Raw genomic sequence first — 23,369 nt, 5'->3', positions numbered from 1 at the left:
TAAATGTTAGAGGTTACAGTTGAGAATTCAGGCTTGGACACAGAGGTTAGGTGTAGGGTCAGGGTTCAGGTATGGTGTCAAGGTTAGGGTGACTAGGTCTCCGTACCGGCTCTGGCTCCCCCTCCCCCTCTGCGGCCTCGCTTAGCCGGAGTCCTGTCCCTGTCCTCAGAGCTGATCAGCTTCCTCTTCCCAGAGGGGCCAGGGGTGAGGGGGCTGGCCCCCCCTGTGATCCCCCTGCGTCTCCTCTTCCCCTCCACCAGGTTATCTGTGGAGGACAGCGCCATAGAATGTACTCATTAGATCTCTACTTCAATCTGTGGGGGCGGGCACAGCAATGTCACACGTCATCACACTTGACACGGAAATGACACTAACATTTAACCCCACTTCTGTTTGATGAAACACTCTAGCAGATTCTTCCTGTATGAAGGAATCACTGTTTTCACAGAGACTTGGGAGTCTTTATCAAGCTATGTGAAACGTAGAGATGACTCAACTCAAACTTAAGAGGAGTAATGTAATATATTTCCTTATTGGGCAGTGCTCACATTATACCATTTTAACATTATCATGCCAAGCCAACCCAGACTGTAGTGTTTTTATTTAACCGGGTAAGTTGACTGAGAACACATTCTCATTTACAGCAATGACCTGGGGAATAGTTACAGGGGAGAGGAGTGGAGATTAATGAGCCAATTGGAAGCTGGGGATGATTAGGTGGTCAGATTGGGAATTTAGCCAGGACACCGGGGTTAACACCCCTACTCTTACGATAAGTGCAATGGGATCTTTTAGTGACCACAGAGAGTCAGGACACCCGTTTACCGTCCCATCCGAAAAACTGCACCCTACACAGGGCAATGTCCCCAATCACTGCCCTGGGGCATTGGGATATTTTTTATTATTTTTTTAGACCAGAGAAAAGAGTTCCTCCTACTGGCCCTCCAACACCACTTCCAGCAGCATCTGGTCTCCCATCCAGGGACTGACCAGGACCAACCCTGCTTAGCTTCAGAAGCAAGCCAGCAGTGGGATGCTACTGTGCTAGGTCCAATCATTTAGTTTCACATGGTCCTTTCCAGAAGAATTCTAGCACATATTGTGTTAGCGTAACCAGGCCAGTGCAGTACAGCTCGGCTCAGTGTGGAAAGGGTACTTGTGGTTCTCGCCAGGGCACGGCTATATGTTTCTCACTCAGTCAATCCTCAAAGCTTTGTGGTTGTCTTACCCAGGCTGATGTCAGAGGCCTTGGCCAGGGGTGTGGCGGGCTCGTAGGGCCCCAGGCCGTACTGTTCTCTCAGCCTGTTGCCCTGCTCCATGGTCAGGATGACAGAACTGCGGCTGTACCACTGCCTCTCTACAGCTGTAGTGGCTGTAGTCTGGCCCTCCCTCTCTACAGTTGTAGTGGCTGTAGTCTGGCCCTCCCTCTCTACAGTTGTAGTGGCTGTAGTCTGGCCCTCCCTCTCTACAGTTGTAGTGGCTGTAGTCTGGCCCTCCCTCTCTACAGCTGTAGTGGCTGTAGTCTGGCCCTGCTTCTCCACACTGTAGAACAAGTCCTCGCCCTCCTTCTTGTAGTCCTTCACTAGACCTGGGGAGACAAGGCAAAGACAGAGAAGGGTTGAAATGCAGTCAAATTTGCATCATATCAGCTACATGGAGAAAAACAACAGTCAATTGAAGAGAGACTACAGTACACTGATGTTAACACTCCACTGAAGATCCATTACATTTGTAGAGTCAGGATCACCAATGTGCCGGAGCTTCTTTTCCATTTAAAGACAGAAATGGGAAAAGGTCCAACCACATGAAGGGAAATGAGTTTCCAGTGACCTAGGACAGCCTGACCTCTTCTCAGCCATGGGTCTGTGTTGAGACTCGAATTGTCTTCTTTTTCTATCCTCCACTCCAAACCCATTCCAACCCCCTTCTCTCCTCTCCTGTCCTGCGTCCAGATTCTCCACGTGTTTTCACACTCCCTGTCATGCGTTTAACCATGGGAGAAACTTCCTCCAGTTAATGCTTACACCAAACCAATCATATGCTTTTAAATCCATGTCAGGGATTGTTCAAGTGGAAACTTTGGGAATGTAAACAATCTGTCCTCTCTCTTCCCCTTCTCATGCTGCGTTCAAAACAACTGGGAACTCTCTGACTTCCGACTTTATTGCTTTCAAAACTACTGGGAACGAGGGAAAAAAACTAGCTTGGACTGGGAAAAATGGATTTGAACGGTCATTCCAACTCAGGAACTCAGGTCTCTTTCTAGAGCTCCGACTTTCCGACCTGAAGATCACTGACGTCATGATTTGACCTCATATTTTTCAGAGTTCCCAGTTGTTTTGAACGCGGAATCACCTGTGCTGAAGTACTCGTCCTCCAGCAGTGCCGTGACCTCAGTGTCCAGGGGGATGGGGTCGCACAGCAGGATGTCCTTGCCCGTGACCTCGCACTCATAGCTGTCATCGAAGAGCAGCCGGTAACGCCCCTCGCCCAGGTCCTTGGTGATGCGGCCTGAGTAGAAGTAGCCATTGCTGGACCACTTGGCCACCACGCGAAGCCCCACGAAGCTGCTCCCAGCTGGGCTGCCTTCATCTTGGGAAGTGGTGGTGAGGAGAGACGTGGAGGAGTGGCTGGGGACCGCTGGGCTCTCTGGGATGCGCGGTGTGGGACACAGGCGGGTGTAGGACTCATCCTCGGAGGAGGACAGGGGTTGGCCGCGGGCATTGGCACGCGGGACGCCGGCACCCCTGAGAGAGTCAATAGGACAAAGAGCACCATCAACATTTTGAACATTACAGACAGATATGTTTAGAAACGTTATGTAAAGAATAGATCAGCGTTACTCCTCCAGCGGAACAGACCAGTCATGTTCTATATACTGTATATTTATTCCAGTAGTGCTTTAAAGTTTGGGTTCCGTATAGTCAATAAGAAACATACATGTTAGACAGGGACAGCTGTGTTGCACTGAGATGATTAGTGAAGACAGGAAAAGGAGACAGCTGTGTTGCATTGAGATGATTAGCGAAGACAGGAAAAGGAGACAGCTGTGTTGCATTGAGATGATTAGCGAAGACAGGAAAAGGAGACAGCTGTGTTGCACTGAGATGATTAGTGAAGACAGGAAAAGGAGACAGCTGTGTTGCACTGAGATGATTAGTGAAGACAGGAAAAGGAGACAGCTGTGTTGCATTGAGATGATTAGTGAAGACAGGAAAAGGAGACAGCTGTGTTGCATTGAGATGATTAGTGAAGACAGGAAAAGGAGACAGCTGTGTTGCATTGAGATGATTAGTGAAGACAGGAAAAGGATAATGTCAGCAGGGACAGTGTGGGATTGGAGAGACAGTAACACTGGTCTGGAACAAATACCTGCGGTACTGCAGCTCTCTAGAAACAGCAGGATGGAGGATCCTTGTTCTAAAACTAGGAACCCTAAATTCTCAATTTCTGTACTCGATGCTAAGGTTTCATTAAACTATCTCAGTGTCTCATCTCAGGTTGACTTGTTTTCAAAATGGAAGCCTAAAGGTTGGAAAAAATATACACGCACCTACACATGTTTTAGAACGCTGAATGATGTCGGGAAGCAACCAACTCCCATGCGTCCATGTGTTGCACACCAGTTGACTCGCGTTGCATTACTATTTTGGGAAGGCACAATTGGCTACGTACGTGCTGGCGTGGATGTAGTTGTGTTTGTTCATGCACATAATGTCTGCTTTTGATGATGTCACTAGGTGTTTCTGAAACTCTGACCCACTACAGCTCCAGTGGCCTCCCTAGACAGGGCTCACCTGGACAGGGGTGAGCGGGACGGAGGTCTGCCCCTCCTGGCTCTTCCACGGGGCGTCAATGGGGTGAAGGCCCGCGACCCATGGAGTCCTTGAACTCTCTCTCCCATGAACTCTGACCCTGCCGTTTGACCCCTGTGGCCCCTCTGCTGCGGCCCACTCCCCCTCCTGGGGCTGCAGACAGAGAGGAGAGGGACAGTGAAGGATGAATCATCCCATAAAAGCTGAACTAAGGTCAGTTTTATGTTTTTCCTCATGATGGTTGAGGTTAGGGTTGGGGGAGGGTTAGCTGATCCTAGATCTATGCCCAGGCTAAGTTCTACCAAGAGAAGGACGGTCCGTACAGCAGAAATGGGGCAGCTGATGGACACCCCTATTGTGACCATATGGGTTAGTCCATCTAGGGGAGCAGTTGTGGACAGGGCCTTACCATAGGTGTTGAGAGGGGGATCTTAGAATAACTTATCTGGGTGTTGGGTTGGGGGGGTTGTGACGGAGGGGTAGTTAGACAGTGGACAAAGTCAAAGACTGACATATGCATGCATGCCTGTCAACACGTAAGAGTGGTTAAAAGCATAGACATAGAATGTCACTTCTAGTAATTCTATTTCTATGGTTAAGAGGGTACTTAGATACTGAACCCTTGTTTAGTATAGGAATTATTTTGTTTCTCTGATGTTTGTGTTGTTGACAGGTGTGAAAATGTGCGTGCGAAGACAACAGAGATTAAGCCCAAGAAATAGTGTTAGAGCATGGATATAGATCATGTTACAGAAGACTGAGGGCCACTCATTACAAGAAGGCAGAAGGCAGTCACTAGACGGAAAAGGTCAATTCAGATCAGGAAATTAACTGCATGCATCATTTAAAAAAAATTATAATCCAATTCAAACCCATGTCCATTACAGTACCTGGCAGACTTGGCCCCTCGGCTGGACGGCATGATAAAGTCGGGGCCCCTCTGGGCAGGGCCTGTGACTATGCTGGTGCCCCCGGAGCTGTGCTGCTGGCTGGAAGCTTTGGAGGACAGAGAGCTGACATCACCCAGGTCACCGGAGGTCATGGAGCTGCCGGTGCGACACGGAGATATGTCGCTGTCCAACACACGGCTGTCCACCACCGGCTCCTCCGACTCCTGAGGAAGAGAAAGAAGGAACACACACACACACACACACACACACACACACACACACACACACACACACACACACACACACACACTGAGGCGTAATCAATGACAAAAAGAAAGAGTTGAAAGGTCTATGAGCTAAATGGCTTGGTCCCCACCTCAGTGACCTTACGGTCCACTTCTCTCCCGTCCTCGTAGTACACGTCTGTGATGATGCGTGTGACAGTCGTCCGCACTTCCTGAATGGTCCGCACGTGTCTGCGATGGGCGGGACCAGCGGCTGCCCTCGAGGGTGGGGTCTCTGGCTCGCCCTGTCACACAGAAGGGGGTGGAGTTAACCCTTGACCCTCAGAACACATTCTTCGCTTACACCTATCAGGGGCTGTATGTATCAAGTATCTCAGAGCAGAAGTGCTGATCTAGGATCAGTTGTGCCTCAGAGATCATAATGAATAAGATTACATGGGCAGGTTGGACCTGATCCTAGATCAGCACCCCTGAGACGTTTGATACATTCAGCCCTTGATCTGCTACAAGGTCACTCCAGTTTTATATTCTGTCAGAGATAAAATCATAAAATACAATAAGCAATTGTCAATTTATGAATTTAATTTCAAACAGGACGCCAATCTTGATCTGCTAACCGTTAAGGGGTAGGGGCTAGCAGAAGGGACAATGGTTTGTTTCTGTTATTCGGACATTATTCGGTTATTATTGTTCCATTTTGACATTGTAAGAAGGACAGGAGGTGTGAGGTAACTAAGGACCCTTACGCTGGCTGCTGGAGACCTGGGGCCAGCCGCTTCAAAACTGGTCTGCTGAGACGCCACTCTCTGACAAAGCTAGAGGGAGAGAGGAGGAAGCAAAAGGACACATGAGACAAGCAAGGATGGATGAAGAGAGTGTAAGAAAGAGGGAGGGGGACGACAAAACAGCAGGACATGAGACAGGCAATGTGGATGAAGGGAGTGAGAGAGAAACAACAAAACAGGAGAAGATGAGACAAGCAAGGTTGATGAAAAGAAAGAGAGAACGAGGGAGGGAAATGGCAGTTAGGCTAGAAGAATAACGGACAGGAATCTCATCTCTTTCTATTCCCTTGCAATATGATCAACCATATCCTTGTAGCTAACCCAGTGGCTCTTACCTTACTGGGTGAACTGGGAGAGATGGTGTTGTCAAAGCTTGTCTGCTGGGACACGGACCTCTGTTTGATGGCAACGGCTCTGGTGGGTGTGGATGGCTCCGGGGGCCCACACGGCTCTCTGTCCCCAGCTGCGATGCCTTTTTGTGGTGTTTTCACTGCTGGACGGCCTGGGGTGGATGGTTCAGCAGGAGGCTCTTTCTCTCTGAGCCCCAATGGCAACGTACGCTTCACTTCCTGGCGGGGGCTGGAGAGGGGCTCAGATTGGCTGTTGGGGAGGCTGATGCATTCCACGGAGGGAGAGGGGATGGAGGGTTTTTGGGAGCTTTTCTGCTGTGAGGGTGAGCTGAACAGTTCCCCTCTGAAAGGTGAGAGAGGCATTTCTTATGTCAATGGCACAATCAACCACTTTCATTGTGTGGTGAGCGTTCAAGAGCCAAAATGGCTACCGTGCATCACCCAGAGGGGCGCTACACATGGATGGGGTGAGTCCCTACACTATAAAGCACTTTCAGGACTAATATAAATACATGTATGCACATATAAATATACCGTGCCTTCAGAAAGTATTCATATCCCTTAAATTATTCCACATGTTGTTGTGTTACAGCCGGAAATACAAATTTATTACATAAATTTGTTTTCTCACCCATCTACACACAATACCCCATAATGACAAAGCGAAAACATATTTTTTGAAACTTTTGAAAATGAAATACAGACATCTCTCATTTACTTAAGTACTCACACCCCTGAGTCAATACTTTGTAGAAGCACCGTTGGAAGTGATTACATCTGTGAGTCTTTCTGGGTAAGCCTCTAAGAGCTTTCCACACCTGGATTGTGCAACATTTGCCCATTATTATTTTCAAAATTCTTCAAGCTCTGTCAAATTGGTTGTTGATCATCGCTAGACAACCATTTTCAGGTCTTGTCGTAGATTTAAGTCAAAACTGTAACTCGGCCACTCAGGAACATTCAGTCTTCTTGGTAAGCAACTCCGATGTAGATGTGGCCTTGTATTTTAGGTAATTGTCCTGCTAAAAGTTGAATTCATCTCCCAGTGTCTGGTGGAAAGCAGACTGAACCAGGTTTTCCTCTAGGATTTTCTCTGTGCTTAGCTTCATTCCGTTTATGATTTATCCTGAAAAATTGCCCAGTCCTTAAGCATACTCATAACAGCCAGCACTATGCTTGAAATAGAGTGGTACTCAGTAATGTGTTGTATTGGATTTGCCCCAAACATATCACTTTGTATTCAGGACAAAAAGTGAATTGCTTTGCCACATTTTTTGCAGTATTACTTTAGTACCTTGTTGCAAAGAGGATGCATGTTTTGGAATATTTGTATTCTGTACAGGCTTCCTTTTTTTCACTTTGTCAATTAGGTTAGTATTGTGGAGTAACTACAATGTTGTTGATCCATCCTCAGTATTCTCCTATCACAGCCATGAAACTAACTGTTTTAAAGTCACCATTGGCCTCCCCATGGTGAAATCCCTGAGCAGTTTCCTTCCTCTCCGGAAACTGAGTTAGGAAGGACAGCTATATCTTTGTAGTGACTGGATGTATTGATACACCATCCAAAGTGTAATTAATAACTTCACCATACTCAAAGGGATATTCAATGTCTGCTTTTTCCCCCTTCTTTTTTTACCCATCTACCAATAGGTGACCTTGGCGAGGCATTGGAAAACCTCCCTGGTGGTTGAATCTGTCTGAAATTCAATGCGCAACTGAGGGACCTTACAGACAATTGTATGAGTGGGGTACAGAGATAAGGTAGTCATTAAAAATCATGTTCACCACTGCACACAGAGTGAGTCCATGCAACTTATTATGTGACTTGTTCAGCACATTCTTACTCCTGAACTTATTTAGGCTTTCCATAACAAAGGGGTTGAATACTTATTGACTCAATACATTTCAGCTTTTCATTTTTAATGAATTTGTTAAAATGTAAAAAGTCTGAATTCTCCTTTGACATTATGGGGTATTGTGTGTAGGCTGGTGACAAGAAAATATACATTTAATACATTTTAAATTCAAGCTGTAACAACAAAATGTGGAAAAAGTCAAGGGATTTGAATAATTTCTGAAAGCGCTGTATATAAACTTATATAAGGGCTGATATCATCCTTTGCAAATGTTAAGGTTTCAATATTCCCTCTGTAGTCCTGTAATGGTAGGACAGAGAAGCAGGTCCAACTAGGGCTGTGGTGTGTTGTGTGGACACCTTGAAAAAGACTTTGTTATAACACCTCGACAGGCCAAAACCAGACAGAGCCTCCATCTCTCTGAGGGGGCATGAATGGTACCCAAAATAGCAGAGAAGTAGGTCTCTCTCACACGCGCACACACTCAACCTACTTCCTGAATTCTAAAGACAGGACAGGTAGAGGGCTGTCAAGGTCAAATGGACACAAGATTGGAGCAGCATATTAATGTCCCTTGTTGATCCCAAACGGACATACCGTGAAACTTTAATTAATAGCATGGCTGTTTATTTGCTTAAAATCCCTCAACACAACAGGTTGAGACAGGCGTCTATTTTCGTCAACACACGCCTTAGAGACAGGCGTCTATTTGAGCTAAACAACTATTTCCTTAATGCACACAGCTTTTGCTCACTTGCATAGTTAGTTCACTTCTAGCATTTTAATAAATGTTCTTCATTTTCTGCACTAATGTGTTATCATTTACACAGTCACATTTCTGTCTTAGTATGCCCCTATTTTGAAAAAAATATTATCCCCCCCCCTGACAATAATTATTCTCCTATTTGACTGTGCAATTTTGGCAGTTCTTACTTTCGCCACTAGTATGCGATCGGCTGATTTCTAGGGTTCTGTACTCCAGAAGTTGACTGTTTTTGTGTTTGCCAGTTAGCTAGCAGTTCTCAGCTGTTAGCAGCCAACAGCTAGCAGTTTCTTACTGCTGATAAAAACAGATGACTGCCATAACTTTTTCTAGTCATTACTGAACTATTCAATCTAACAAATCAAACATGAAACCTTGTAAATAGGTCATCGTAACCTCGTAAACAATTCATTTTGACTCAGCGGTTATTTGAAACAGGCGTATATTTGCTGAAATGTGTGCCACTGCCCGCCTTTTAAAATGGACAAGCTGCTATTTGAGACTACGTTTAATTTAAGTTTTACTTTAAAACAGAACGGATACTCTGAGGAACAGTGTGTGTGTGTCTGCGCGAACAGTGTGTGTGTGTGTGTGAACAGTGTGTGTGTGTGTGTGTGCGAACAGTGTGTGTGTGTGTGTGTGTGTGTGTGTGTGTGTGTGCGCCTGTGCGAACAGTGTGTGTGTGTGTGTGCGCGAACAGTGTGTGTGTGTGTGCGCGCGAACAGTGTGTGTCTGCGCGAACACACACACACACACACACACACACACACACACACACACACACACACACACCACACACACACCACGTCCCGTGTGGCTCAGTTGGTAGAGCATGGTGTTTGCAACACCAGGGTTGTGGGTTTGATTCCCACTGGGGACCAGTATGGGGGGGGGGGGAAATGTATGAAATGTATGCATTCACTACTGTAAGTCGCTCTGGATAAGAGCATCTGCTAAATGACTAAAATGTAATGTAAATGTACTATAGACATTAGGCTTGTGTTATTACTAGGCTCTCATTTCAGCCAGCAGGGGGAGCTATTATACTGGGAATCAACTGAAACTATACTTCAGTTTGGCACCAAATGTTAAAAGACAAAACGTTAGTTTTCAAAGGCGTGCTGAAAAGAACTATCCTTATCATCATTATCAGAAATGACATGAGGTAAGTGTTCAGCAGGCATGCAACCGAAGAGATCAGTCCGAAACTGGGAGGTAGCCTACAATCCAAACTTTTCCACTAAGAAACGCTCGTTTTGGGTTTGCATTGCGCGACATTTTTAAATGTTGTGCCACACTGTGACCTGATGAACACAACCCATGTCAGAGGCCATACACGTTGTTTACCTGACAGGGGTTCCAGGGTCACTGGGATGGGCCTTGGCCTGGTCCTCCATCACCTTTCTGTGGGCCTCCCTCACCCTGCTGAACACAGAGGGGCTGGGCAAGGGGCTGGGGAGGGGGACAGGGACACTGGTCATACAACAAGCCAATAGTATGTCATGAAATTGTCTTGCAATGCAGTATTCTCCAATTCCTTGGGGATGAACGGAAATGTGTCTTTATACTAGAACCAAACCCCCTGAGACACACACACGCGGAGACCCCCTGAGCAGTCCCTTACTAGAAGGCAAAACGGCAGGAGTCGGCATCTAGGATACTGACACCAGCAACCCCCCAGCGAATTCAAAACTACTTTCATAACCCGAGTGTCAACTCAACTGTGCATGGTAAAAGGATGAGTACTCACCACTCACCCAGAGGCGGTGCTCCTAGTGGCCAGAGACTTTAATGCAGGGAAACTTAAATCAGTTCTACCAAATTTCTATCAACATGTTAAATGTGCAACCACAGGGAAAATACTTCTAGATCACCTGTACTCCACACACAGAGACACGTACAAAGCTCTCCCTCGCCCTCCATTTGGTAAATCCGACCACAACTCTATCCTCCTGATTCCTGCTTACAAGCAAAAATGAAAGCAGGAAGCACCAGTGACTCAGTCTATAAAAAAATGGTCAGATGAAGCAGATGCTAAACTACAGGGCTGTTTTGCTATCAGACTGGAATATGTTCCGGGATTCTTCCGATGGCATTGAGGAGTACACCACATCAGTCACTGGCTTTATCAATAAGTGCATCGAGGACGTCGTGCCCACAGTGACTGTATGTACATACCCCAACCAGAAGCCATGGATTACAGGCAACATTCGCACTGAGCTAAAGGGTAGAGCTGCCGCTTTCAAGGTGCGGGACTCTAACCCGGAAGCTTACAAGAAATCCTGCTATGTCCTGTGATGAACCATCAAACAGGCAAAGCGTCAATACAGGGCTAAGATTGAATCATACTACACCAGCTCCGACGCTTGTCTTATATGGCAGGGCTTGCAAACTATTACAGACTACAACGGGAAGCACAGCTGCGAGCTGCCCAGTGACACGAGCCTACCAGACGAGCTAAATCACTTCTATGCTCGCTTCGAGGCAAGCAACACTGAGACATGCATGAGAGCATCCGCTGTTCCGGGCGACTGTGTGATCACGCTCTCCGTAGCCGACGTGAGTAAGACCTTTAAACAGGTCAACATACACAAGGCTGCGGGGCCAGACGGATTACCAGGACGTGTGCTCCGGGCATGTGCTGACCAACTGGCAGGTGTCTTCACTGGCATTTTCAACATGTCCCTGATTGAGTCTGTAATACCAACATGTTTCAAGTAGACCACCATAGTCCCTGTGCCCAAGATCACAAAGGCAACCTGCCTAAATGACTACAGACCCGTAGCACTCACGTCCGTAGCCATGAAGTGCTTTGAAAGGCTGGTAATGACTCACATCAACACCATTATCCCAGAAACCCTAGACCCACTCCAATTTGCATACCGCCCAAACAGATCCACAGATGATGCAATTTCTATTGCACTCCACACTGCCCTTTCCCACCTGGACAAAAGGTACACTTATGTGAGAATGCTATTCATTGACTACAGCTCAGCGTTCAACACCATACTACCCTCAAAGCTCATCACTAAGCTAAGGATCCTGGGACTACACACCTCCCTCTGCAACTGGATCCTGGACTTCCTGACGGACCGCCCCCAGGTGGTAAGGGTAGGTAACAACCCATCTGCCATGCTGATCCTCAACACGGGGGCCCCTCAGGGGTGCGTGCTCAGTCCCCTCCTGTACTCCCTGTTCACCCACGACTGCATGGCCAGGCACAACTCCAACACCATCATTAAGTTTGCAGATGACACAACAGTGGTAGGCCTGATCACAGACAACGACGAGACAGCTTATAGGGAGGAGGTCAGAGACCTGGCCGTGTGGTGCCAGAATAACAACCTATCCCTCAACATAACCAAGACTAAGGAGATGATTGTGGACTACAGGAAAAGGAGGACAGAGCACGCCCCCATTCTCATCGACAGGGCTGTAGTGGAGCAGGTTGAGAGCTTCAAGTTCCTCTGTGTCCACAACAACAAACTACAACGGTCCAAACACACCAAGACAGTCGTGAAGAGGGCACGTCAAAGCTTATTCCCCCTCAGGAAACTAAAAAGATTTGGCATGGGTCCTGACATCCTCAAAAGGTTCTACAGCCACAACATCGAGAGCATCCTGACTGGTTGCATCACTGCCTGGTACGGCAATTGCTCGGCCTCTGACCGCAAAGCACTACAGAGGGTAGTGCGTACGGCCCAGTACATCACTGGGGCTAAGCTGCCTGCCATCCAGGACCTCTACACCAGGCAGTGTCAGAGGAAGGCCCTAAAAATTGTCAAAGACCCCAGCCACCCCAGTCATAGACTGTTCTCTCTACTACCGCATGGCAAGCGGTACCGGAGTGCCAAGTCTATGACAAAAAGGCTTCTCAACAGTTTTTACCCCCAAGCCATAAGACTCATGAACAGGTAATCAAATGGCTACCCGGACTATTTGCATTGTGTGCCCCCCCCCCCCCCAAACCCGTTTTACGCTGCTGCTACTCTCTGTTTATCATATATGCATAGTTACTTTAACTATACATTCATGTACATACAGTGGGGGAAAAAAGTATTTGATCCCCTGCTGATTTTGTAAGTTTGCCCACTGACAAAGAAAGGATCAGTCTATAATTTTAAATGGTAGGTTTATTTGAACAGTGAGAGACAGAATAACAAAAATATCCAGAAAAACGCATGTCAGAAATGTTATAAATTGATTTGCATTTTAAATGAGGGAAATAAGTATTTGGTCCCCTCTCAGTCAGAAAGATTTCTGGCTCCCAGGTGTCTTTTATACAGGTAACGAGCTGAGATTAGGAGCACACTCTTAAAAGGGAGTGCTCCTAACCGCAGCTTGCTACCTGTAAAAAAGACACCTGTCCACAGAAGCAATCAATCAGATTCCAAACTCTCCACCATGGCCAATACCAAAGAGCTCTCCAAGGATGTCAGGGACAAGATTGTAGACCTACACAAGGCTGGAATGGGCTACAAGACCATGGCCAAGCAGCTTGGTGAGAAGGTGACAACAGTTGGTGCGATTATTCGCAAATGGAAGAAACACAAAAGAACTGTCAATATCCCTCGGCCTGGGGCTCCATGTAAGATCTCACCTAGTGGAGTTGCTATGATCATGAAAACGGTGAGGAATCAGCCCAGAACTACACGGGAGGATCTTGTCAATGATCTCAAGGCAGCTGGGACCATAGTCACCAAGAAAACAATTGGTAACACACTACGCCATGAAGGACTGAAATTCCGCAGCGCCCACATGGTCCCCCTGCTCAAGAATACATATATATGCCCGTCTGAAGTTTGCCAATGAACATCTGAATGACTAAGAGGACAACTGGGTGAAAGTGTTGTGGTCAGATGAGACCAAAATGGAGCTCTTTGACATCAACTCAACTCGCCGTGTTTGGAGGAGGAGGAATGCTGCCTATGACCCCAAGAACACCATCTCCACCGTCAAACATGGAGGTGGAAACATTATGCTTTGGGGGTGTTTTTCTGCTAAGGGGACAGGACAACTTCACCGCATCAAATGGACGATGGACGGGGCCATGTACCGTCAAATCTTGGGTGAGAACCTCCTTCCCTCAGCCAGGGCAATGAAAATGGGTCGTGGATAGGTATTCCAGCATGACAATAACCCAAAACACACGGCCAAGGCAACAAAGGAGTGGCTCAAGAAGAAGCACATTAAGGTCCTGGAGTGGCCTAGCCAGTCTCCAGACCTTAATCTCATAGAAAATCTGTGGAGGGAGCTGAAGGTTCGAGTTGCCAAACGTCAGCCTCGAAACCTTAATGACTTGGAGAAGATCTGCAAAGAGGAGTGGGACAAAATCCCTCCTGAGATGTGTGCAAACCTGGTGGCCAACTACAAGAAACGTCTGACCTCTGTGATTGCCAACAAGGGTTTTGCCACCAAGTACTAAGTCATGTTTTGCAGAGGGGTCAAATACTTATTTCCCTCATTAAAATGCAAATCATTTGATAACATTTTTGACATGCGTTTTTCTGGATATTTTTGTTGTTATTCTGTCTCTCACTGTTCAAATAAACCTACTATTAAAATTATAGACTGATCATTTCTTTGTAAGTGGGCAAACGTACAAAATCTGCAGGGGATCAAATACTTTTCCCCCCCACTGTACTTCCTCAATTGGGCTGACCAACCAGTGCTCCCGCACATTGGCTAACCGGGGTATCTGCATTGTGTCCCGTCACCCGCCAAACCCTCTTTTACGCTACTGCTACTCTCTGTTCATCATATATGCATAGTCACTTTAATCATATCTACATGTACATACTACCTCAATCAGCCCGACTAACCGGTGTCTGTATGTAGCCTCACTACTGTATATAGCCTGTCTTTTTACTGTTATTTTATTTCTTTACTTACCTATTGTTCACCTAACACCTTTTTTGCACTATTGGTTAGAGCCTGTAAGTAAGCATTTCACTGTTGTATTCTGCGCACGTGACAAATAAACCTTGATTTGAAACAAACCATGGAAACCAAATGACCTGACAAAGTCAGGTAATACATGTAAATACATTTAAATATATGCAAATGTCAGCCATGATCATTCACTGACGGTTGTAACATACTGTATTAAGCATCTTTGTATATATACATTATTATTCTATAATATTCTCAACAGTGCTTTTATTTGGGGTACAGAGTTGTGAACAAAAAGGCATCCCAGTATGAAAAAAGTATAAAAATGTATGCACACACACTACTGTAAGCCGCTCTGGATAAGAGTGTCTGCTAAATGACTAAAATGTAAACAAAATAATATTAAATGAAGCTGAATCGTGATAATGAGTTGTAGGAATCCATTTGGGACACAGCTCAAATCCCAGGCAGGGGAAAAAGTCTGAAATCGGGCTGCCTTGCATAGAAACCAAAGCAGGTTACCTGGTTACAGCCTTGACAACGGTGGTAACCTTGGAGACAGAGCCTTCCTCGTCTGATTGCGGTGGCTCTGGGAGGGAAAAAAAAGTGTTTAATTTGGTGTTTTGGGGTTGAACAAAAGAAATCAACAAACTGAGACGTCTATTCTTGCAGTAAAGGTGTGAGAGTCAGCAGATGTCACATTTCTATACATCAATGGATACGCTTCAGTAGTCATATGAAACCCTTTTAATTCTATGTACACAGTTGTTGGATATTGTTTGATGCCGTTTGCATTTTCTATGGACCACTGTACCATCTGAAAGATAGTCACTTGTCCCTCCATGGTATCAACACACAGATTCATAAGAAAATAACATACAGATGTCTTGAACATCCATAGGCAAACAAAAAGGTCACATACGTGGTCATATCATGTTTATAAGCAGGCATTGGAATATAAACCATTACAACAGCTATAATTCCTATTCCAGTGGTAATAACGTGGTAACCCAGCTGGCCTTAATGAGGAATGTTATTTTTCTTGTATTTTGTAGCAGGTTCTAAACAGGCCAAACACTTAGGTAATGACATCATAATGTCTTTGTATTGTGGATCTTTATTTGATTGTCATGTTTCCCCCACAGCTCCCTCTGCTGGGATCTCCACTGGGCCAGTACTGACTGGCAATTTACAATTACGCCCACCTGTGTGGTCTTGTTGTTGTGACATTGATTGCCATTGCCTTGCACGCCGAAGGGCTCATACCCCAAACATTCATGCGGCAATAAAAATGTCAATTTAAGTTTATTTACCGGAGTGCTGTCCTATTTCTGTTCTTTGAATAACGTGGTAATAACACATGAATAATTGGCCTATAACAGCTCTTACTCTGCAGGCTGAAGCGTTCTGAGCTGCCCTCCTCCACGGGGGTCACCAGCTTCATCCGCAAACTCAGTTTCCCATCAGCCTCTTCGGCAGTGTCCTCGCCACTCTCCCCCGCCGTGATTTCGCTGGTCGCCATCGCCGTCTCCGTGGAAACGTCACCCACTGCCGCGGACTTCTCAGAGAAGGAAGTCATGTCTGAGGAAAACAAAAAGAGCCGACGACCACCACGATGTAATCTGGCTCAGATTAGAGCCTCTCTGGGGGATTCTACTAGCGAACCATCATATTGGAATGATGAGGTGACTGGGAGAACAACTGTGTTTGTGTAAAGGAGGTGGGTGCGACAACGAGAGAGAGTATGTGTGTGTGTGTGTGTGTACCCGAGTGGGTGAATCGGAGAGAGAGGGTGAGTTTGTGTGTTGATGTGTGAGGGCGAGTGTGTGTGTGTGTGGGATAGAGAGTGAGTGTGAAGTGATGCGTGAGACTATATAGGTTGGTGGTTAGAATACTTTGCTTCAGTTCACATGGTAAAGCTGGCTATGGAGAGAGCTAGTTGATAGTATTTCTTGAGGGGAAGGAACCCACCAATCGGAGTGCTGTGTCTCGGTGTCTGCTTCAACTGGCTGATCAGAGGGGGAGTGGCACTCACAGGAGGGCCAATCAGCTCGCCTTCTTTGGGGAGAGTGAAGTGGAATGGAATCTCTGCAGAGGACAAATATTAATACAAACAAAAACCATTACAATCTCTGAACAGACTGAAATGACGACAGGCTTATATAGTCCTGGTAGCCCAATGTATTTACTGCAGGGACAAAACACTTTGAATTCAATAGAGTTGGCTGAGAGTCTTTCATCACCGCCTTCCCTTCATGGCCACTGATCTGAAGGGACTCGGACACATGAAAGCAACTAGATGAAAACCTATCAAGTCTTTCAGCTATTAGTGGTCAGCAAGCAAGCACATGGGGGGGGTCTACTTATTTATTGAATCACTTCAAAAGCTGTTAAATCAATTAAAAAAAATATCCGTTATTGAACAACCCCCCCATCCCAAACATACCCCTGGTGTTCCACCTCATCCCAAACATACCCCTGGTGTTCCCCACCACCCCATCCTAAACATACCCCTGGTGTTCCCCACCACCCCATCCTAAACATACCCCTGGTGGTCCACCCCACCCCATCCCAAACATACCCCTAGTGACCCACCCCATCCCAAACATACCCCTGGTGTTCCCCACCACCCCATCCTAAACATACCCCTGGTGGTCCACCCCACCTCATCCCAAACATACCCCTGGTGTTCCACCTCATCCCAAACATACCCCTGGTGTTCCCCACCACCCCATCCTAAACATACCCCTGGTGGTCCACCCCACCCCATCCCAAACATACCCCTGGTGACCCACCCCATCCCAAACATACCCCTGGTGTTCCCCACCACCCCATCCTAAACATACCCCTGGTGGTCCACCCCACCCCATCCCAAACATACCCCTGGTGACCCACCCCATCCCAAACATACCCCTGGTGGTCCACCCCACCCCACCCCATCCCAAACATACCCCTGGTGACCCACCCCACCCCATCCCAAACATACCCCTGGTGACCCACCCCATCCCAAACATACCCCTGGTGTTCCCCACCACCCCATCCTAAACATACCCCTGGTGGTCCACCCCACCTCATCCCAAACATACCCCTGGTGTTCCACCTCATCCCAAACATACCCCTGGTGTTCCCCACCACCCCATCCTAAACATACCCCTGGTGGTCCACCCCACCCCATCCCAAACATACCCCTGGTGACCCACCCCATCCCAAACATACCCCTGGTGTTCCCCACCACCCCATCCTAAACATACCCCTGGTGGTCCACCCCACCCCATCCCAAACATACCCCTGGTGACCCACCCCATCCCAAACATACCCCTGGTGGTCCACCCCACCCCACCCCATCCCAAACATACCCCTGGTGACCCACCCCATCCCAAACATACCCCTGGTGACCCATCCCAAACATACCCCTGGTGTTCCCCACCACCCCATCCTAAACATACCCCTGGTGTTCCCCACCACCCCATCCCAAACATACCCCTGGTGTTCCACCTCATCCCAAAACATCCCCCTCGTGTTCCCCCCCACCCCATCCTAAACATACCCCTGGTGTTCCCCACCACCCCATCCCAAACATCCCCCTCGTGTTCCCCCCCACCACCCCGATCCCAAACATCCCCCTCGTGTTCCCCCCCACCACCCCCATCCCAAACATACCCCTGATGTTCCCCCTATCCCAAACATACCCCTGGTGTTCCCCCCATCCCAAACATACCCCTCGTGTTCCCCCCCACCACCCCCATCCCAAACATACCCCTGATGTTCCCCCTATCCCAAACATACCCCTGGTGTTCCCCCCATCCCAAACATACCCCTGGTGTTCCCCCCATCCCAAACATACCCCTGGTGTTCCCCCCATCCCAAACATACCCCTGGTGTTCCCCCCCACCACCCCCATCCCAAACATACCCCTGGTGTTCCCCCCCACCACCCCCATCCCAAACATACCCCTGGTGTTCCCCCCCACCACCCCCATCCCAAACATACCCCTGATGTTCCCCCCCATCCCAAACATACCCCTGGTTTTCCCCCCCCCATTACCCCCATCCCAAACATACCCCTGGTGTTCCCCCCCACCACCCCCATCCCAAACATACCCCTGGTGTTCCCCCCCACCACCCCATCCCAAACATACCCCTGGTGTTCCCCCCAACCCAAACATACCCCTGGTAACCCACCCCATCCCCCAACCTTGGTCTACACACAATATATTGGACAAAAACAAACTTCTATCTACTTCATGGATTCTTAATAGTCTTTCCTCGTTTCCTTGTGTCCTCTCCTCAAAACGCATTGGAGGAGGTGAGGGAAAAAGGTCTGAGGTTCCTCCCCTCTGATCTTTCCTACAATGTGTTTTGAGAAGGAAAGAAGAGAGGACACAAGGAATCAAGGAAATGCTATTGAGTCACCTGATATCTCCACAGGCATCGAGGCCTCTTACCTCCAGAGCTGTCACTGAGGCTCTTGTCTCGGAGCCCCTCTGCTTCCGTAGACCCTTCCTTTTCAGCCTGGGCGAGTCCGATTGGTAGCAGCTGGGTGTCCTTCAGCTGTGACCCTGTGCCATTGGACGACACTGACCCCCGCCGGCTTGCCACTGGCTGAGACGTGCCCATCTTCGACGGCGACTTCACTTCCTTCTCCAGTAGCTGGGAGCTCCTCTCGCTCTCCTCCAGCACAATGATGCTGCTGCTCTCCTCCTCTCCTCCCTCCCTCCTGGAGTGCGAGACAGGGAACTTCCCTCTTTTTTCCTCTTCTTCCTCCATGGGCTCTGGAGAAAGCACCTGGCTCTGAGAGAGAGACAGATAGAGGCCTGAGCCCTCGGGCCCCAACGTGCTGTCCTGCTGCTTCTCTCCCCCCTCCTCCATCCCTTCTTCCTCCTCTTCTTCATCTGCTTTGTTTTTCTCCTTTGCGCTGTTGGTAGCAGTGCCTCCATGCTCCTGCGATAAAGACTGTATGGATTTAGACGGGTCCCGGTTTTTCTGTGAGCTCGTCGGGCTTCCCACTCCCCCTCCTACTTCTCTCCTTTCTCCTCCATCTCTTCTGGAGTCTACACAAACACCTGGACTCGGCGAGAGAGCCTTCACTGACCCCACGTGAGACATCTGTGAGAAAACAGACTGGGATTGAGACAGGGAGGCCAAACTACAGGGAGTGCTATTCGAGGAAGAAGGCGTCTCCTGCACACAGCTGCTAGGGGTGAATAAGTCTATGGTTTCAAGCTTCTGTTGGGAGGAGGGAGAGGGGGAAGAGGCCTTGGCATCCTGCTTCTGAGAACTATCTGTTTTGATCACATTGATACCATCGTCGCCTATATTCACGTTGCGTACATTCAAGGTTGTCTGTTTGTGCCTGTCAGACTTCTGTAAAGTGTTACATTCCTCTCTCCTGGTACTTTCCCCACTAGTCTTCAGCAAGTCAGGCACCTGAGGAACTTTAGGCAAAATAGCAGGGGTTTTTGGGTCAGAGGGGACCCCGTTACTATCCCTCTTCTGGCTGTTACGTGAAATCACAGAGTCACTGGTGTCTATCTGTGAAATCACAGAGTCACTGGTGTCTATCCGTAGGGGTCCGTCCAGACCTTCTATCTGTGTAGCCTGACTGTCCTCCTCGACATCCTTCCCCCCAGCCTGCATGGAAGCCTGCTGGGCCAGACTACAGCTCTGAGTATTCACAGACAGCTCCAGTTGGAAAGAATCAGTCACAGAGTGTTCTCGGTCAGTTGTTGTGGGTGCTTTGGACTGGGCGGGTGCAGCGGCCATCTTGGGTGAGCTTGAATCCAGTGCTGTTGGTTGGGATGATGATGTCACTTTCCTGCTGTGCGTCTGTTGTGGAGCAATGCTACTGCTTCCAGCCTCTTGGCTCTGGGTTGGGACAAATACATCCTTTGGAAAGGGAAAAAGAAAAAACTAAATTGATGGTGTTTTATGAACCTATAGGACTTAACCTGATTGAATAATGAGATTCTTGATCGTCATAATAAACCAAAATAATCAATAAGGGATTAATAACCCTATTATTTATATTTCTACTTTGCACTTTCTTCCACTACAAATCTACCATTCCAGTGTTTTACTTGCTATATTGTATTTACTTTGCCACAATGGCCTTTTTTGCCTTTACCTCCCTTATCTCACCTCATATGCTCACATTGTATATAGACTTATTTTTCTACTGTATTATTGACTGTATGTTTGTTTTACTCCATGTGTAACTCTGCGTTGTTGTATGTGTCAAACTGCTTGCTTTATCTTGGCCAGGTCGCAATTGTAAATGAGAACTTGTTCTCAACTTGCCTACCTGGTTAAATAATGGTGAAATAAATAAATAAAAGGGAAGAATAAAGAGAGATAAGGGTAGGTCCCTGGTCTCCATTTATGTGGTACCGTGTGGCTCAGTTGGTAGAGCATGGCACTTGCAACGCCAGGGTTATGGATTCAATTGCCACGAGGGGACTAGTAGGAAAAAAAGTAGGACTCAATACTGTAGGTCACTCTGGACAAGTGTGTCTGCTAAACAACTAAAATTTAAATTTAAAAAAAATATATATATACATTCAAAAGGCGAAAGTTGTGTACAGAAAAACGTAAAGAACTCATTCTTGCCTAATACTTTCTAAAAGTATATACTAATCATACTATTTAGAACAAACTGTTTCGTAAAAACATACGCCGTAAGCAACACATTACATACTGTGTGTCAGACTTTATTGAGGAAACATATACTTACTATGACATGTGGTTGTTCCACCTAGCTATCTTAAGATGAATCCACTCACTGTCTGTCACTCTGGACAAGAGCATCTGCTAAATGACAAAACTGTCAAAAAAAATAATACTAGGCTCATCCATACTGAGAAGACATCATCTAATGCACAATTTGGTTGTTCCCCACCATTCTTTCATTTTGGTACAGCCCAAACCCTTACATGATTATGAGCTGTTGTCAAACACACATTGGTCTGAGTTCCTACCACATGAAAAGCCATGTGTATGACATCCAGGCATTTAAAGCAAACTACATTTTCGAAATGACTCATACTATAAAACATGATATTTTTCACATTCCCAAACAGCCTACTATTTAGTACGCAAAAACAGGTAACAGGATACGGCCATTGAGTTCAGTGCTAACTGAATCTATTTTTTCCCACTATCTGGTCAATGGATTAAAGATACGTACATGAGAGAACTCAGGCTGGGTAGGCAGAGAGAGGGTCCTCTCCAACACAAAACCTGGGGAATTCTGGGATACTGGGGTGGATGCCGAGGGGTGTGACTTAGGACCTGGGTCCGTGTCCATTGGCTCCTCCTTGCCATCGGATTGGTCCTCCGGAGGCATAGACGTGTCCATTGGTTCGTCGGCACCTGTGGGGTAACCAGAAGTCTATCACTGAGTTCTATTTTTCAGAATAGTCACTAAAACAACTGACATGTCAACTGGATAAAAGAAAGTTTAGTTACCCAGTTCATTTTCTTGTCCTGTCGGTGAATTGGGGACAATAAAAGGTGTTTGGCTCAAATTTTCCTGGGTGGGTGCTACAAAGTCAACAGAGTTCCTATAGGAAGAGAAGGAAAAGATGAATGCAACAATCATTCTTCCTCTGATGAGGACAAAACAGAATCGCTGGTTGTGTTCGGTAGGGACAAAATGTTTTGAAACGGTAAAGTACTACCTCAACTTGACCAATTGGAACACAGATTGTCCTATTGAACACAACCCAGGCCAACCCAAACAACAGGACAACTACTCCAGGGATGCAAACTCTTGAGGGCCCAAAAAGGTGACACTTAATTTTTGCACTGAAACATGCAGAAAAATCCCTGCCAGGGGGAAATGCAGGTATTAACTAATTAAAAACAACAAAGAATATGATCTACATGATCAGTATAAATATTGCACTTTGGAAAAAAAAACATCTTATTAAAGTAGAAATAAAATGAAACAGGCATTATATTTTTGCTCTATTATAGTGGCCAATATATACATCGATCAAGTGCACAAGGCTACGTGTGCAAAAATAACGTTCACTGAATAAAAATATAAATAATCCTCCCTCACTCACACGTTATTGTTTTTGTTGTGTTGAACTTGACAGTATCTTTGGGCTACAATGCATATTATTACATTGTACACTTTCTGCCTGTGGACATCTGTTCTACAATGTGCCAGCAAAAGTGAGAAAGAGGGAGAGTGTGTAGTGTTCCTTTCACCTCTATTTTCATTCTGAAAATTAACCACATACTGTAGAGGGGAAACATTAGTTAACATTTCACACAGATTGCCAGGGTCCAGTAAGCAACTAACGCGTTATAATTTGAGGAACGGCAAGGAGTCGAATATCAGTTAATACTATAGCGAATTGGTTAGGTTACTAATGTTAGCTAGCTAACGTTAGCTGTCTGACTTTATTAGCAAGCTAATTTTCACACCATAAACTCAATTACTTGATCAGATGAGTTGGCTAATGTTGCTCAATATTTCTCTGGCTAGTGTTGGTAAAGTAGGGGTAGAGCTTTAAAACACAGAGGTGCATTATGGGTAACGTAGTAAGTTAACTTTCGCTTTTGAATGCAGTTGTGTGTGACGGGGATGTAGCCGGACTGTTTTGCTCCGTTTGCCCACTATATTATTTTGTCATTCGGACTACCTCAAATGATGTACAAGTTTTAATAAAAGCTAACTACTTCAGTGGAATTCCAGGCTAACTTGTCATTAGCAGAGGATAAGATCCCCAAATGTGGGAATTACCCCAGAGCATTGCTCTGGC

The 23,369-nt window shown here is 46.7% G+C and overlaps 1 protein-coding gene across 6 annotated transcripts in view; it reads right to left on the bottom strand.

The window, feature by feature from the left end:
- Positions 1-23,369, bottom strand: part of LOC106587750 (TP53-binding protein 1) — a 42,664-nt gene that overhangs the window by 7,708 nt on the left and 11,587 nt on the right. For 5 of the 6 annotated variants that reach the window (XM_082969649.1, XM_082969651.1, XM_045708993.2 and 2 more), the window contains 15 exons: positions 22,063-22,157; positions 21,782-21,966; positions 19,044-20,484; positions 16,571-16,687; positions 15,989-16,180; positions 15,122-15,188; positions 10,055-10,159; positions 6,071-6,428; positions 5,697-5,765; positions 5,082-5,234; positions 4,706-4,929; positions 3,798-3,968; positions 2,356-2,747; positions 1,229-1,588; positions 107-265 (listed from right to left, as the gene is read on the bottom strand). In XM_082969649.1, the coding sequence (XP_082825775.1) occupies positions 107-265; positions 1,229-1,588; positions 2,356-2,747; positions 3,798-3,968; positions 4,706-4,929; positions 5,082-5,234; positions 5,697-5,765; positions 6,071-6,428; positions 10,055-10,159; positions 15,122-15,188; positions 15,989-16,180; positions 16,571-16,687; positions 19,044-20,484; positions 21,782-21,966; positions 22,063-22,157 (4,088 nt within the window). The remainder of the gene's footprint in view (positions 1-106; positions 266-1,228; positions 1,589-2,355; positions 2,748-3,797; positions 3,969-4,705; positions 4,930-5,081; positions 5,235-5,696; positions 5,766-6,070; positions 6,429-10,054; positions 10,160-15,121; positions 15,189-15,988; positions 16,181-16,570; positions 16,688-19,043; positions 20,485-21,781; positions 21,967-22,062; positions 22,158-23,369) is intronic. The other variant, XM_045708995.2, reaches the window with a different exon arrangement.

The sequence above is a fragment of the Salmo salar genome, chromosome 26 (genome assembly GCF_965601325.2).
Source record: "Salmo salar chromosome 26, fSalSal1, whole genome shotgun sequence".
In the NCBI taxonomy this organism is placed as follows: Eukaryota; Metazoa; Chordata; class Actinopteri; order Salmoniformes; family Salmonidae; genus Salmo; species Salmo salar.
Note: the sequence above shows the minus strand (reverse complement) of the source record. Positions and strands in the feature narration are given on the sequence as shown.